Source organism: Pristis pectinata, chromosome 11, assembly GCF_009764475.1.
Source record: "Pristis pectinata isolate sPriPec2 chromosome 11, sPriPec2.1.pri, whole genome shotgun sequence".
NCBI classification, from domain to species: domain Eukaryota; kingdom Metazoa; phylum Chordata; class Chondrichthyes; order Rhinopristiformes; family Pristidae; genus Pristis; species Pristis pectinata.
This window is the reverse complement of record NC_067415.1, coordinates 22,841,268-22,856,221: the sequence shown is the minus strand read 5'-3', so window position 1 is coordinate 22,856,221 and position 14,954 is coordinate 22,841,268. Positions and strand designations below refer to the sequence as shown.

Genomic DNA, 14,954 nt, shown 5'->3' with positions numbered 1-14,954 from the left:
AGATTCACATGGATACAGCTCTGCAATGGCCTTCTCACATTGAACAATCCTCCAAAAGCTTTCATCAATGGATTCAAATATCCGTTTACCAACCCCTGTGGCAATGGGCAAATGGAACCAGGGGCAAATGAAGTGATTTCAGAGTTCCTGTTCACAGACACATATGTAGGCAGAGTCTTATGATGAACTTCATCCTTGAAATGATAGAATGGAACATGGTTGGGTAGTGGGGGGAAAAGAGCAGATGAAATCATCAGCTTAATTAATGACTCTTTAAGGCCTCCTCTGTTTAACCCACTTGCTGAAAAGACTGGAAAAGGTGCTCCAAACAAAGACGGTCCCTAATTTAATCCGACTGAATAATCATGTCCAGAGGGATCAGAATCAGGTTTATTATCACTGTCTTATATGATGTGAAATTTGTTGTTTTGCAGCAGCAGTACAGTGCAAAGACATGAAATTACTATAAACTACAAAATATATATATAGTGCAAAAAAAAAACAAATAATGAGGTGGTGTTCATGGGCTCATGGACCGTAGAAATCTGATGACAGAGGGGAAGAAACTGTTTCTGAATCGTTGAGTGTGGGTCTTCAGGCTCCTGTACCTCCTCCCTCACATTAGTAACGTGAAGAGGGCAGGTCCCAGGTGATGAGGGTCCTTAATGATGAATGCTGCCTTCTTGAGGCACCGCCTCTTGAAGATGTCCTCGATCATGGGGAGGGTTGTGCCCGTGATGGAGCTGGCTGAGTCTATAACCCTTTGCAGCCTCTTGCAATCCTGTGTACTGGAGGCCCCATACCAGGCTGTGATGCAACCAGTCAGAATGCTCTCCACCATACATCTGTAGAAATTTGCAAGAGTCTTTGGTGACATACCAAATCTCCTCAAACTCCTAACAAAGTGGAGCCGCTGGTGTGTCTTCTTCACGATTGCATAAATGTGTTGGGCCCAGGACAGATCCTTGGAGATGTTGACACCCAGGAACTTAAAGCTGCTCACCCTTTCCACCGCTGACCCCTCAATGAGGACTCGTGTGTTCTCTCGATTTCCCCTTCCTGAAGTCCACAATTAATTCTCATTCTCAAAATGCAGCCAAAATATAAAAATGTCCTTTGTATCCTGTAATGTACAAACTATCAGACAGCTCAGATAATGACAAATCTGAACACAGACTAGCTACTGTCACCTGAGTACTTTCAAAGTTTAACATTTCCATTTTCAGTGAGATTGGACATGCAAAGGCCAATTAAGGGAAGAAGAGGATGGTTTTATATTCTGTTAAAAGTGACATATGGGCATTGCACTTTGGTTTTGCTATCAAGAATCAAATTGTCAGTTGAACACAAGGATGAGAGTGGCTGAAGGCAGGTCTGATAGTTCTGTACAGTAAGAAACATACAAAGCAGCAGGTGAAAGAACAGTGGTCAACCTTAGGGCTTCAATCAGGAGACAAGCAGCTTGTCCTGTCATAGAAACATTGCAGTGATGCACAGCAATGTTGTGAGGAGGGTCAGATATACAAACTACATCTCTGGGCAACATGAGAAACGGCTTTTATTTTGTCCAAGGTCAAATTTTCACCAACAGTCAGAAATTTCTCATCGTTCCACCATCTGTTGGACTCAAATCTTTTTGACACCATCATTAGTACATCCGCCCCAACACTAGATGCTAAGGAAGGGAAGGAGAGGAGGAAGACACGTGGTACAAAACAACATGGCAACATTCATTCACCTGGTCCACTCAAAACTACACAATAAAAGCTGCCCAACATCAGAGGAACTGGAAATGGCTGGAGACAACAGCATCTAGTCCATTAAAATCATTCCCATTTAAGTTGAAATAAAATCAAAAACAACTTACACCATTTCACAGACTGTACATTAAACACCTTCAGACATATAAGCACCATAAAGGTCTCCACATACAACTAAATGAGAAACTTAACCAACTCACATCTGAAAATAACGCATCGTGAAGCAGATAACCTATTGCAGGTAGGCTGAAACAGAGGAAGAGTCCAGAAATCAAATACAAATTGATGTGCAGGTGAGGCACAGGATTGATTTTTCTTTATTATTATGGAATAGAGGAGGCATCAGGGAAACCTAATTCAGGTGTATAAAATTTGAGGGCTTAAATAAGGAAAAGTTAGTATATTTCCCTTAACAGAGGGGGTCAAAAAATTATAGGGCATTGATCTAAAGTAACTGGCAGAAAGATTGATGAAAAAATGTCTTTACCCAGAGGTTTGTAGGGATCTGGAACTCTGTATGAAAGGGTGTTAAGGGCAGAAACCCTCAGCACATGTAAAAGTGCCTGAATGTATACTTGAAGAGCCATGACCAACAGGGCAAAGACACAACAGACTGAATGGCTTCCTCTGTTGTTACTTTTCTATGATTATAAGAAAGTGAAAAAAACAATTTGGCATCAATTATATTTAGGTGTTTCTCATAACAACCTAGGCTGTGTTTAGCTCAAGAAGTCATGGATTCATCCCACTTAGATCTGAAGATGGGAGAACACTACTCAAAGGTATCAAAGGGTACTGGAAAGAGCATTATCAAAAGCTCCCAAAGAAAGAATCAATGGTGATAGATGGCACAACATCCATTTAGGGAAGCTCTCAGAACTCCCCAAATCTCTGAAGCAGTTTGTCAAGTAACAAAATAGATGAAAAACAAAAGCTCCTGAACCCGATGGCACACTTGCTGAGGTCTTCAAAAAAAAAATCAGTGAAGTGATGACCAACAAATTCCATTAACTCAAAATCTAGAAAACTGGGGAAATTTCTGCTCATCCAAAGAAACTTTTTAATCACAGGAAGATCCTTGCCCAATTACTGCTTAACCAATTTGTCAAGTCCCAATGCAACTTTAGACCACCCAGAGGCACAATAGCCAATTCAACAGATTTTTATGGACTGAAAAATCCAAAGTACAATGTCTGTGTATGGCATTTATTAGTTTAACCAAATCCTTTGGTTGTCAGCTGCAAGACCTTATGAAAGATCTCACTGAAACTCAGCTGCCCAAAAAAAATTACAACCATCTTAAAACTTCTTTATGACCAGGTGACTACATCCACTGTATGAAATGGCTCCACCACAGAATGCTTTACCATGCAAAATGGAGTCAAGTAGGAGTCTGTGAGTGCACCAACTCTTTTCCTTCCACCAACACCACTGCCCCCCTCCCCAATCTTTCTCTCCATCAAAATGACATCTGCCAAATGGGACCAGCACCAAATGGATGGAAAACTCCTCAGGTTCTCCCAGCCTTGAACCAAAAACCAAGGTTACATTTCTGGAACTTCACTATACCAGTGACTGTGCTGCTGTTTCACATACTAACAAGGCCCCGTAAAACAACCCAAAATTACTTCTGTCACAGATACCAGTGCCTGGGTTTGACCCACAAAACTGAAAACACAAATGTGCTTCACCAGCCTGCTCCAGGATAATCAGCTCACCTGGGAAAGATCACTACTGATGGAAAGCCATGAATGTTGAACACTTTGTATATGTTGGCAGTCATCTCTCACGGAAAGTTAAGATCATTGAGGAGATCCAGCATAGAATCTGATGTACCAGCTTTACCTTTGGAAGGCCAAATCATGGAGTATTAAACGTCCACATATCAGAATTCAGGAAAAGCTCCTGGTATACAAGGCTATGGTAATCCCAACTCTTCTCACTGGCAGTGAAATTTGAATCACAAACAAGAACGACTTGATGAGCTGAAACACCTTTACCAGCACTACCTGCAGAAGATCCTTGATATAAAGTGAGAGGATCATTGTAATGATGCCAGTGTCCTCTTTGGTGCCAGAACCACCAACATTGAACCAATAACAATCTGTGTTAGTTGTGATGGACAGGGAAATGACAGCACATGCCCACCTAATTGTTATACGCCAAAGTAAGGTCTTAAGGAGCCAGAGGAAATTCTTTAAGGACTCCCTCAAACATTAAGAAGCACAATATAGATATGAGGAAATATGAAATTTTCACCCATAACATGCTACAAACCATCTTTTAGTAAGAAATGCCATATTATAACATAACAATAATCATCTTACACTCAGGTAGGGAAAATAGCAGAAAAGAATGGAAAGACCTAGATTCCACAGTCTGACCCTTTCATCGACCACCGTCTGTAGTGTTTGCCAGAAAGAATATGGCTCAAGGATCAAACTTTCCAGCCATCATCATACTCATCTACTACCTCCACCTAATCCATGGAGGGGACAGTCCTCAATCCTGAGGGATCACCATTTCCCAAAGGTAGTTGTCTTCTCAAAGTTTTGATTTTAATGAGACAGGCAAACTGCTGCCTTTGCAGGTCTTAACAGTGTTAAATTTACTCAATATAATCTACTCCATTTTCTAATGTAATAAATAATGTTAGTGAATTCTTATTATAACTATTCTATTTATTTTGCATAATTGTTCAAACATAATTTAAACAAATCTTTACCACAGATATTAGAGCAAATACATAACTTATTTCCTGTGTACATTGTGAGCTAATATTACTTCTCCACAAGTTTCTTTGTTACTTCTTCCAAGCGAAACACATTAAGGGTTACCTGTAAAAACATTTAAACCTCCTCTTTTACAGGATATTTTCATTCTATTGATGAGTCAACCTTGCAGTATAAATAAATAAATAGATAGATGGTTAGATTGTATGCATCCATTTTGCAATGGAAACAAGAAGTCTGAAACAACTCTAGTTATGTTTTAGCAAAGTAACAAAATAACTTTCAATCATACCTAAAAATTTCTGCTTCGAATAATATTGAATATCCAAAATAATGGTCCATACTACAAGTTTCTGTAACCATCATACATGTTCTGATTCACCATGATAAAATGCTAGCCAACTGTTTAAGCTGATTGAATGTTTAATTTTGCAATGTAGGAACCAGGTATTTAACAACTTTACAGTCTTACTAGTTTTCTACATGCACCTGGTTTAAACAAATTAAAATATCTTCTGATTTTGTTTAGCACTCTTAATACCAAGCAGAAAACAAAGATCATTGCATTCCATTTTACTTCATCCCATGCCTCTCCATTTCATCACTTAACTGACTAATAATTAATAACATTATAGCCTTTTTTCTCTACTGTTAGTATTGGTATATTAAAAAAAAAGCACTCTACCTGTTTCCCATCTAATGTGTACAAACGCTTAACTGCTCCTGAATCCAATTTGATGGCATCAGTGATATCTGTCAGAACCTGGTCAAACGAATGTGCAGTCTTCTTATTCAGCAGAATTCTCACAGCTTTCCGTGGCTTCACACCACTCCTGATAATGGTCACCAGCTTGGGTCGGATAAAGTCTTTGTTCTCTTTCGTCTCAGCAGGACTTGCTTTGGAGCTGCTGATAGACGTTGGTGTGCGTCCAGCTCCAGTTGCCTTGACATTCACTGACCAGTTAGGATTTACATTCTTTGTGTAGTCCACCTTCCGAAATGGTTCAATAGATGCACACACATAACTTTCCCCTAAGAAATGACAATGATTCAATTCAATAGATGCACAAATAATGTTCCCTCTAATTGGATACAACTTTATTGTGGTAATATTTCCACATTAAAACAAAACTAAGCAACTGTAAAATATACTTCCAGTAATATTAACCAATCCTTAAATTTCAAGCATTTATTTCTCTCTTTCTCAGAACTGGCACAAGAGGTTATACACTTAATTAATGCCCTAATTCATATCAGGGTAAATTCTATGTATAATAGTGGCCCATCGAAGTTCATCAAATGGTGACCTTCATGTATGATTCAGGACTGTCAGGGACATCGAGATATGCCCTTAAGCTAAAACCAAGAGTAATACGTTAGACAAGTGTATTGTGCTGAAAGCTCCCAAAGTTGTTCAGTTCAGACCCAATCATGACAATTTACAAAACTGAATTCAACAAATTTGTCCACTTTTAGCTAGGAAAACTGAGCACCGTTGCCAGATTGACATAAATACCTAACTAATTCACTACTGCTTGTTCCATTTTGGAGAGACTATAAATACCTAACCTTGCAAAATGCTGCTCACTGACATATTCTTGTCAGAAGAGCCAGCACACAGGATCAGCCCACAGATCAGTCAATCCACAGTACAGCACTGTCAAAGCATCACCGTAGCTGCCTTTTAAAAGATACAATGCTGCTTCTCTCACTATTTTCGGTAGGGTATTTCAAATCCTAGCAATCATTTCTGTAAAAAATATATTCCAAGCCCCTACTTCCATTTATTGACTGACAACCTCAAATTGTATAGGCCTTAATATCAGGACCTTTCCCCCACTACAACAGACAGGACTGGAGCAGGGGGATTAATAGGTGAAACACTCAAAAAGTGTCCTCAACCAACCATTATATGTATAGCTGCAATTATTGATATGGAAAATTTATCCACCAAGGTATAATCAAGCTCATTCATATTGGGAAGACAATTTCAAGTTAGCTGATGCTGGACAGGGGTTGGGAAAGTCAGTCTCCCTATTTCCCATTCCACCACAACTATCAAGTGCACCTCCTCTTCCACCCCACTCTTATTTGACAACTGCACAGATTGGAGTAGGATAAAAAGAGTTTCCCTTTCATGAAACACTTATACCAGTATTGAAGCAGGGAGTTTGCTGAAATAGCCCACAGTAAAAGAATGATAGGAGGTAGGATTTGTTTTTGAACAATGAGGATTGCTAGACTAAGACAGACACAGAATGTTCAAGCAGAAAATAAAAGAAAGCTTTAGCTGGGAGAGTAAATGACAGCTCTAAAGAGCATGCAGGAACAGAAGGACCCAGGTGTAGATGTACATAAACCCTGAATGGTGGCAGGGTATTTAAACAAGCGGATAGGAAAGCACAAAAGATCCTGTAATTCATAAATAGTGGTAAAGAGACAAAAGCAGGAAAATTATGTTTAACCTGTACAAAACATTGTGTAGACTAGAACTGGAATATTGCATCTATTTCTGGTCACCAAATTTTAGAAAAGATTTGGAAGTTCAAGAGAGGGTGCAGAAAGACTTAGAGCTGAAATCCCTCATCTCCAGAGCCACTCTAAGTTGAGAATGGAATCCAGGGTTGTTCCCCTTCAAACACAGGAGGGCAAGAAGAGATCTGATAGATGTATATATGATTATGATTGGTTTAGAAAGAGAAGAGGGAAGATATTCCCATTAGCAGATGGTTTATTGACTATGAGCACAGATTTAAAATTTTGGATAAAAGATTCAAGGTGGATATAATGAAAAACTTTTTTTTAAAAAATCAAACAGTAGCTACAAATTAGAATTCATCACCTTGTACTGGTATAGGAAAAAGAAGTGGCTTCAAAAGATAATCATGTGCAGAGCCATACATGTGCAGGGGAATGGAAGTTACTGGATCGCTCTCTAAGCATTCAGCATAACCTCTGGGCTAAATGGCCTCCTTCAATGCCAGAACAATACCATGATTAAAAATCCATGAAATCAATCATGTTAAAGATAACAAATATTTATTTATAAATTATTTAGAAAAAATAGAAATGACAAAAATGTTATTAGTAACAATATCTTGTTTGGAAGATTAAAGATTCTACACAATAATACAGTCAACTCCAAATGGCCAACACTCCGACCTGGGCATGACTGGGAGTGTGTATTAAAGTATTGATGAAATCATGTACGTCATTAAAATCAGTAAGGATGAGCAGTATTTGAAATTCTCTGTGTATAATTAAATAGAGAGCATGCAAGACTGGTGGGAATTACTGAGATCTTACAATACTTAGACTATGTGAATATTAAGATCTTACATTATGTTAGAAGTAGAAACAGATCAAGATCCAAAGGTAGTGAATCAAGTATATTCAGGACAGTTTTCTGACAATGAAGAGTAATAAACCTGAATCAGTCAATAATCTAACTAAAAATATTACCAAGGGGAAGAACTTACTGGATTCAATACATTAAAAGGGACAATGGAGAAACTAATAAGATTATCATCAGGTCAGGACCCATTAGTTTCCACTTCAGGGTTTTAAAAGACATAGCTGAGAAAATATTTAATTAAGTTGCTAAGAATATTCCAAAACACTCAATTCAAGAACTGTCCCTTTGCATTGGAAAATTACTAGTGTTCTTCATTATTTAATAAGGATGGTACAGATAATCAAGGAAAATTATAGACCTATAAAGTTGTAGCTAATTGGGGAATGAGTAACTGAGCAGTTGAACAAATGAGCTGATCAGAGGGATAAATTGCCATCCAATCATATCTAATAAATTTTTGAACTTTTTTTTGTGGGTAACAACAGATGAGCAAGGATGGGGATCACTGGATCTTATTTATATGGACTTCAAAAAACATTCATCAAGGTTTCACATACAAGGCACCTGATGAAATGCAAGCCCATGAAATTGGAAGCAATCTATTGGCTTAAATAGGAAATTGGTTAGGAAACAGGAGGTAAGTGCAGGAATAACAAGAATATACTCCATTTGGCAGGATAAAATGGCATTGGGCTTCAGGTTACAGCCATTCCTTGGTATGAAAGAAATACATTCCCTCAAAATTCTTCATTAAGCAACACTTTGTAAATTTGAAAAGATCAGCCAAAATGTACCAAAATGTGGGTACTTTGGTACAGTGTATTCCTATGGGGGGGGGGGGGGGGGGGGGAAGACTAGCAGTCAAAAGATCGTTTTTTTTAAATTAAGACACATACCCCAAAGAATCAATGACATTGTAGTAAAACTGTGTAAATCAAGTATTCTTAAATAAAGGAATACCCGAGTCTCACTACATTTATAAATGATGTGAAAGAAAACAACTAAATATGTGAGAGTACTGACAACACCAAATGTAGATAGGTGCAAAATGTTTCAAAAGAACTGATAAGTTAGGTGAATGGCAGATGGAGTTCAATGTAGAAAAAAAGACTCATTTTGGATACGAGAGAGGTACAACAAAGAATTTTCTCAATGAAGCAATGCAAGGATCCGTGGATGAATAGAGATCTGATATTGTCTGACTTGAATATTTCTAATGTTCATGCACTGTTTTAATGTAGAAAATCAGAAGATAATTCAATTGATACATTTATGAATAACAGCAGAAAGAAGGAAAATATTTAGCTTGAGAACAAGGGGGCATAACCATAAAATTAAAGCTATACCATTCAGAGCAATGTCAGAAAGCACAGCTACACACAGAGAGGAAAAACAGAATTCAGTGGTCCTCAAAATCAGTCCAATGTCCATTTTGGTAGGAATCAATTATCCTTCCCCACTTATGTATCAGAAACTAATTGGTTCTTGCGTGTATATTCCCCCCTTATATAAATACATTTCCACTCTTAATATCCTACACTAAGTCTGATTGGACATCTGTCTGTCCACCTGCTAATCCTTGTCCTCCTGAAGTCATATACAGTCCTCCATAGCAATGTCCCAAATCTTCTATCCCTGCATTTTCCACAGCCACAGAGGCAGGCAGGCGATAGGTAGAACCAGGTGAGGTGGCGAATGATGGGCAGATGGAGCAAGCTGGGGGTGAAGGTGGGAGACAGTGACTTGGATGATAGGTTGAGATAGATAAGAAGAGAAAGAAGGGGGCAAATGGAACCGGGGGTGGGGGGAGGAGGGGAGGGGGGGAGGAGGGGAGGGGGGAGGAGGGGAGGGGGGAGGGGGGGGGGGGGGAGGGGGGGAGGAGGGGAGGGGGGGAAGGGGAGGAGGGGTGGGGTGGGGGGAGGTGGGGGAAGGGGATTGTGGAGGGGATTGAGTGTGGGGGGAGGGGGAGGAAAGTGGGGACTGTGGGGGGGTGGGGAGCGTGGTGGAGGGGAGGGTGGAGAGGGGGAGGGGGAGAGGGAGAGGGGGAGAGGGGGAGGGGAAGGGAGAGGGGAGGGGAAGGGAGAGGGGAGGGGAAGGGAGAGGGGAGGGGAAGGGAGAGGGGGAGGGGAAGGGAGAGGGGGAGGGGAACATCGAGGGGAGCATGGGGAGCAGTGTGGTGAGGGATGAGTGAGGAGCATGGTGGGGAGCAGTGTGGAGGGAGGAGAGTGGAGTGGAGTGGAGGAGGGAAGGAGGGGGATGGGAGGGAGGGAGGGGAGCAGAGGGAGGTGTTTGAGGGAGGGGACAGTGGAGGGAACATAGTGGGGAGGTTAGGGGAGGGGAGAGGAGGGATGGGGGAGGCTGTAGAGCCTGGAATCTGTTAAGTAAGGAAGGTGATGTGGACCTGGAAAGGGAGGGATGGTAGGCAGGTGGAACCAGATGGGGAGGGGACAGGAGAACCAGAAGATGTAGTGTGTGGGCGCTAGGTAGATGGAACCAGGTTGGTGAGGGGAATGAAACTGGGTGACTTGGGAGAGGGGGATGGTTGACCAGGAGCAGAGAGAAATGAGCACAGGGAGTATGAGTTACCTGGAATTGGAAAATTCATTGTTCATACCATTGGGTTACAGACCGCGGCAGAATATGAGGTACTGTTCTTCCAGTTTGCATTTGGCCTCACCCTGGCAGTGGAGGAGACTGAGAACTACAGGTTGGTTTGGGAGTTGGAAGGGGAGTTGAGATGGTATGCAACCATATATTGGTGTTCTGCAAAACAGCTGCCATCTATGCTTGGTCTCACTGACATAGAGGAAGCCGCATCAAAAGAACTGAATGCAGCAATTAAGGTTGGACAAGGAGTGTGAATCTTTGTCTGACCTGGAAGAGCTGTTTGGGTCCCTGGATTATTCCCTGTATCCTTGTCTAACACATCCTCTGGTTTCTGAGCTGGTGCCTCCCTTTAGCTCAGTACAATTGTTCATGAATTGACAAAATATATTAATTCTTTTCTTAAAACAAATTCTGGCATAAGTTATTTATCTCAAACTATAAAATGTTCATATCTTAAAATAGAATGTTTAGATGATATGGTAATGTCCTATGTGAATAGTAACACCAGTTAAGGGATTTTTACAAACAGTACTAAGATAACGCTGGAGAATGCATATTTAATTTTTCCATTTTCTCATAATTGAGAACTAGAAATATATTTGATGAAAAGAATTAAATTATTTTCCTATCAAATGTTGCTTCCCTCCTGGGAATGATTGATTACAAATTGAGAAGAAATGACTGACAATCCTCCATAAAGAAGACTGTTAATGAATCTCAAAAGTTTTCATAGTTAAGAATAGTGCTTAAGAATGATTGAGAAATTGGCTGATGGATTGAAAGTGTCATTTTATTCAACGGAGAGACAGAACCAAATTGCGAGCTTGGTATATTTACTTTATATCAATACTGTGAAATCAAAAGGCTATACAAGTAGACTCAGCCAGCTCCATCATGGGCACAACACTCCCCACCATCAAGGATATCTTCAAGAGACAGTCCCTCAAGAAGGCAGCATCCATCATTAAGGACCCTCAGCATCCAAGACGCCCTCTTCTCGTTACTACCATCAGGGAGGAGGTACAGGAGCCTGAAGACCCACACTCAACAATTCAGAAATAGCTTCTTCCCCTCTGCCAACAGATATCCAAACGATCCATGAACACTACCTCATTTGCACTAGTTATTTATCTTGTAATTTGTACTAATTTTGTGTCTTTGCACTGTACTGTTGCCGCAAAACAACAAATTTCACGTCATATAAGACAGTGATAATAAACCTGATTCTGAAGTATACAGTAAGAGCAACGAATAATACTAATTACTTCATTTGGCAAAGTGATGAAATGTATTCAAACTGCAGAAAAGACCTTGTGGGATCAATGGGCACGATGTCCAACAATACGTTGTAATAATCAATGTCCAAAAGAACATTGAATTAATTCAAGTTGATTACCTGGCATAAATGGCTTCCTCATTCATATATATTTGTTAAGAGTGCAAATTCTATTAAACCATAACCCAGTATATTATTGTTTTATTACTGACCACTTTCCATTTAGCTGCACTCTAATTGTTGAACATTAATTGTAAAATAAAATCTGAACAGAAAGAATCCTCGCCTCATGTTCTCCCAAGGGGAAACCGACAGCCTCAAGGCAAAAATGGCGCGACTTCCTTAGCTACAAGTTGGTCGCGAATTACTTAACTGGTGCACTCTGCAGCAAGGAACAGAAAAGTAAGGGTCGCTTCTCGTTTACTAACAGGTATGCTTTCATCACCACATTTACCGCAACGCAATACCAAGAGTCGCCATTGGTAACCACGTCTCCAAAGGCCTGGTGTTCAGTGTTCGGGTTAACGCTGAGCCTTTAACCTTTAGCGGGTCCTGGCATTTAAGTTTGATCAGTCTGTTTATGTGGCACCTTTACACATCTTCTTAAAAGGAATAGTTAGTGTATTTAACATATTTAGATATTTTAATAATAGAAAAATCTTTGAAAACTAAACTTCAAAATATGTATCTTACATTACCCATTAAGGCTCTTTCAATTCTATTTGTTCAAGTGCAGCCACTTTCAGTAGGAGTTGAAAGTCAATTATTCAAAATGGCGAAATTCTATAATTAAAATAGCTTAGTAGAAGATATGTCTAAAATTAATTCATTGATAGACGAATCTTTATTAATGCAAACCTGAGAAAGTGGCAAACGTCGCCTCGACAGAATTTTTTCTAGGTTGTACATCAATACGTTAATTTCTCTCAATATAATGTTAGCAGCAAAGACGTCTAATTCACATCTAACCATTGCAAATGTATTTTCCATTTGGTGAACTTAGTTCATCACAGTAACAAAGGAAAATTGTGGGCAGAACCACCTTTCAAAAGGGCCAAAGGAAGCATTTGCCTTCTGCTTTGACTCCACCCAGATATCGTCTTTGTGTGTGGCATTGCAGATATTCTGTACATCCCTGATCCTCCTAATATAGTTTTATTCACAGTTATAAACCAACGGTCTATATTTAATTGGTATTATTTGAGAGTTGTTGAAACTACGCTGTTGGGAAATCAAATAAATTGCATTTTAATTTAGTTATGAACGCAGTTTAAAAAGGTGTAAACTGATATGGCCTTTGTGCTATTTTCCGATTTGTTGTACGTCCTTTAAATGTTCAGTTAAAATTATTAAGTTCGTTCTTACTGCCATCATAATGCAAGATAACTTGGGTGTTTAATATTCTTAACGGATATATGTTCAGCCAACCAATGCACGCGGCAGTTTTCCCCGTTTACTGCAGTGAATTCGAAATAACAAAAAAGCGATAGTCGAAAGATTTAGAAATAACTTAGATTTCAATAATTATAAAAGAGGATAAGATGTTCTAATGGATGGGAGTTTATTTACCTCTTACTCCAGCTCTTTAAAAAGAAATGATGTTTTGGATGCAAATCCATGTGCTGAGAAAAATTCAATTTAAACTGCAAACCATTTCATGATCTTACCCCAGATCTGGGGTTCTCACTCTCCTAAGAAAAGACTATTAGAATTTGTCCAATTCAAAACTGGAACAAGTTTTATCTATTTAGCTTTTTTTTAAATCAAGACGTGTTACTACTTAAATTCATTTGGAAGGAATCGCTAGGAGCGATTCAATATTGGAGTTTTGTTTTGACTGAGCATGTGAGAGAGTTTAGTCTTTATTTGCTTGCTATGATGAGCTGAGGAAGATGCTGAAATGTCCACCTGCTCACACCAACTGCAAATAGATTCTTCTCTGCGACCCAGTGCGGCTCCCGGAGAGGGGACACTGGTTTTACAAAACACACTAAAGGTCCACGTTTTCGTGGTTTGGTTTCAATACACACCTGCCACCAGCTCTTCGAGAGTGGTTATTTTCTTCAGGCCATCAATGCTGTAGATAACCCTGACTCCCTGGGGCAGGTTGACGTTATCGGAGAGAGTCCGGGTCAGGTCGGCCAGGAGCGCCTCGAAGGTGCGGAAACGGTCCTGGGATACTGCATACACGATGCCCTTAAAATAGCGGTCCCCATTGCGGTAAAAGCGCACTTTCTTGGCTTTTTTCTCCGAGCTGAGAGTCTGCAGGGTGCGGGTCCGATAAAAGCTGCAGTGGGCGCTGTGTGTGGGGCTGGGTAAGCCGTTTAGCCGGGACGCTCTGCCGTATCTCATTCCCTTGTCTCGTTCATCAAAATGTTCGAACTCTAAATCTCTATCCATGTTGAGTTGATCTGGAATTATTATTTTAAAAAAAACAAATAAATTTCGCTTTAGAACTCGTCTCTAGTCCACGACACACAAGATTGGTTTATAACAAAGGGAAATCACTGTTAAAAGCACACATGCAACTCACAGAGGATCTGTCAGCATAAAATATGGGGAACAAACATCATCTCAAAATCATCAATTAAAAAATATTTATTGAGCATTTCGCTTTTGACAGTATCAATTGGTCCAGTTTAAAGCCGCTGTTCTAACTGGAGTAGATTGGAGGAAACGTAATATTATACATACCAGTATCTGGAGGTGTAGGTGGGTCCCGAGACGCTTTAATTTCAGGAAAAATGTCTTCTTAATATTTTTATTAGGTGTAGAGGGAGAGATGCTGATTGCCTTTGTTGTGTCTCCGGACCTCTCTGTCAATTCTGTGTGTTTGTGTGTTAGAGAGGAGACGGGGCTGGGGCTGGGGCTGGGGCTGCAGCTGCCGGTTTCTGCTGTTAACTGTGATTTGCATTGGCCCGTCCCTCATTTAAATTCATGCTTCGCACCAGTCACACACTCGTTTAATACTCCCCAGAGAAAGTGTTAACGGATTTCAAATACGCGCATCTTAGCTAGCTCATCACTTCAACGTCCGGTTTGTGGACAGACCAATTAATCTAAGTTGTTTAATTTGTATAAAATAAAGATTCGGACTGGCGTCAATACATTTTTTGGGTAATGCTAAAATAGAGAATTAATCCATATTCTTTACGTATAGATTTCTTCACCCCTTTGTGATCCACAAGACCGATGAATCCAAAGGGCCACCATATGATCAAAGG

At 40.0% G+C, this 14,954-nt stretch overlaps 1 protein-coding gene across 2 annotated transcripts in view; it reads right to left on the bottom strand.

The window, feature by feature from the left end:
• dclk1a (doublecortin-like kinase 1a) overlaps positions 1 to 14,705 on the bottom strand; it is a 217,878-nt gene extending 203,173 nt beyond the window's left edge. The window contains exons 1-3 of one of the 2 annotated variants that reach the window (XM_052025757.1): positions 14,425 to 14,705; positions 13,761 to 14,141; positions 5,178 to 5,524 (exon numbers count right to left, since the gene is read on the bottom strand). In XM_052025757.1, coding sequence (XP_051881717.1) covers positions 5,178 to 5,524; positions 13,761 to 14,130 — 717 coding nt within the window. In that variant the 5' untranslated portion in view covers positions 14,131 to 14,141; positions 14,425 to 14,705. The remainder of the gene's footprint in view (positions 1 to 5,177; positions 5,525 to 13,760; positions 14,142 to 14,424) is intronic. The other variant, XM_052025758.1, reaches the window with a different exon arrangement.
• Positions 14,706 to 14,954: the final 249 nt, after the last annotated feature.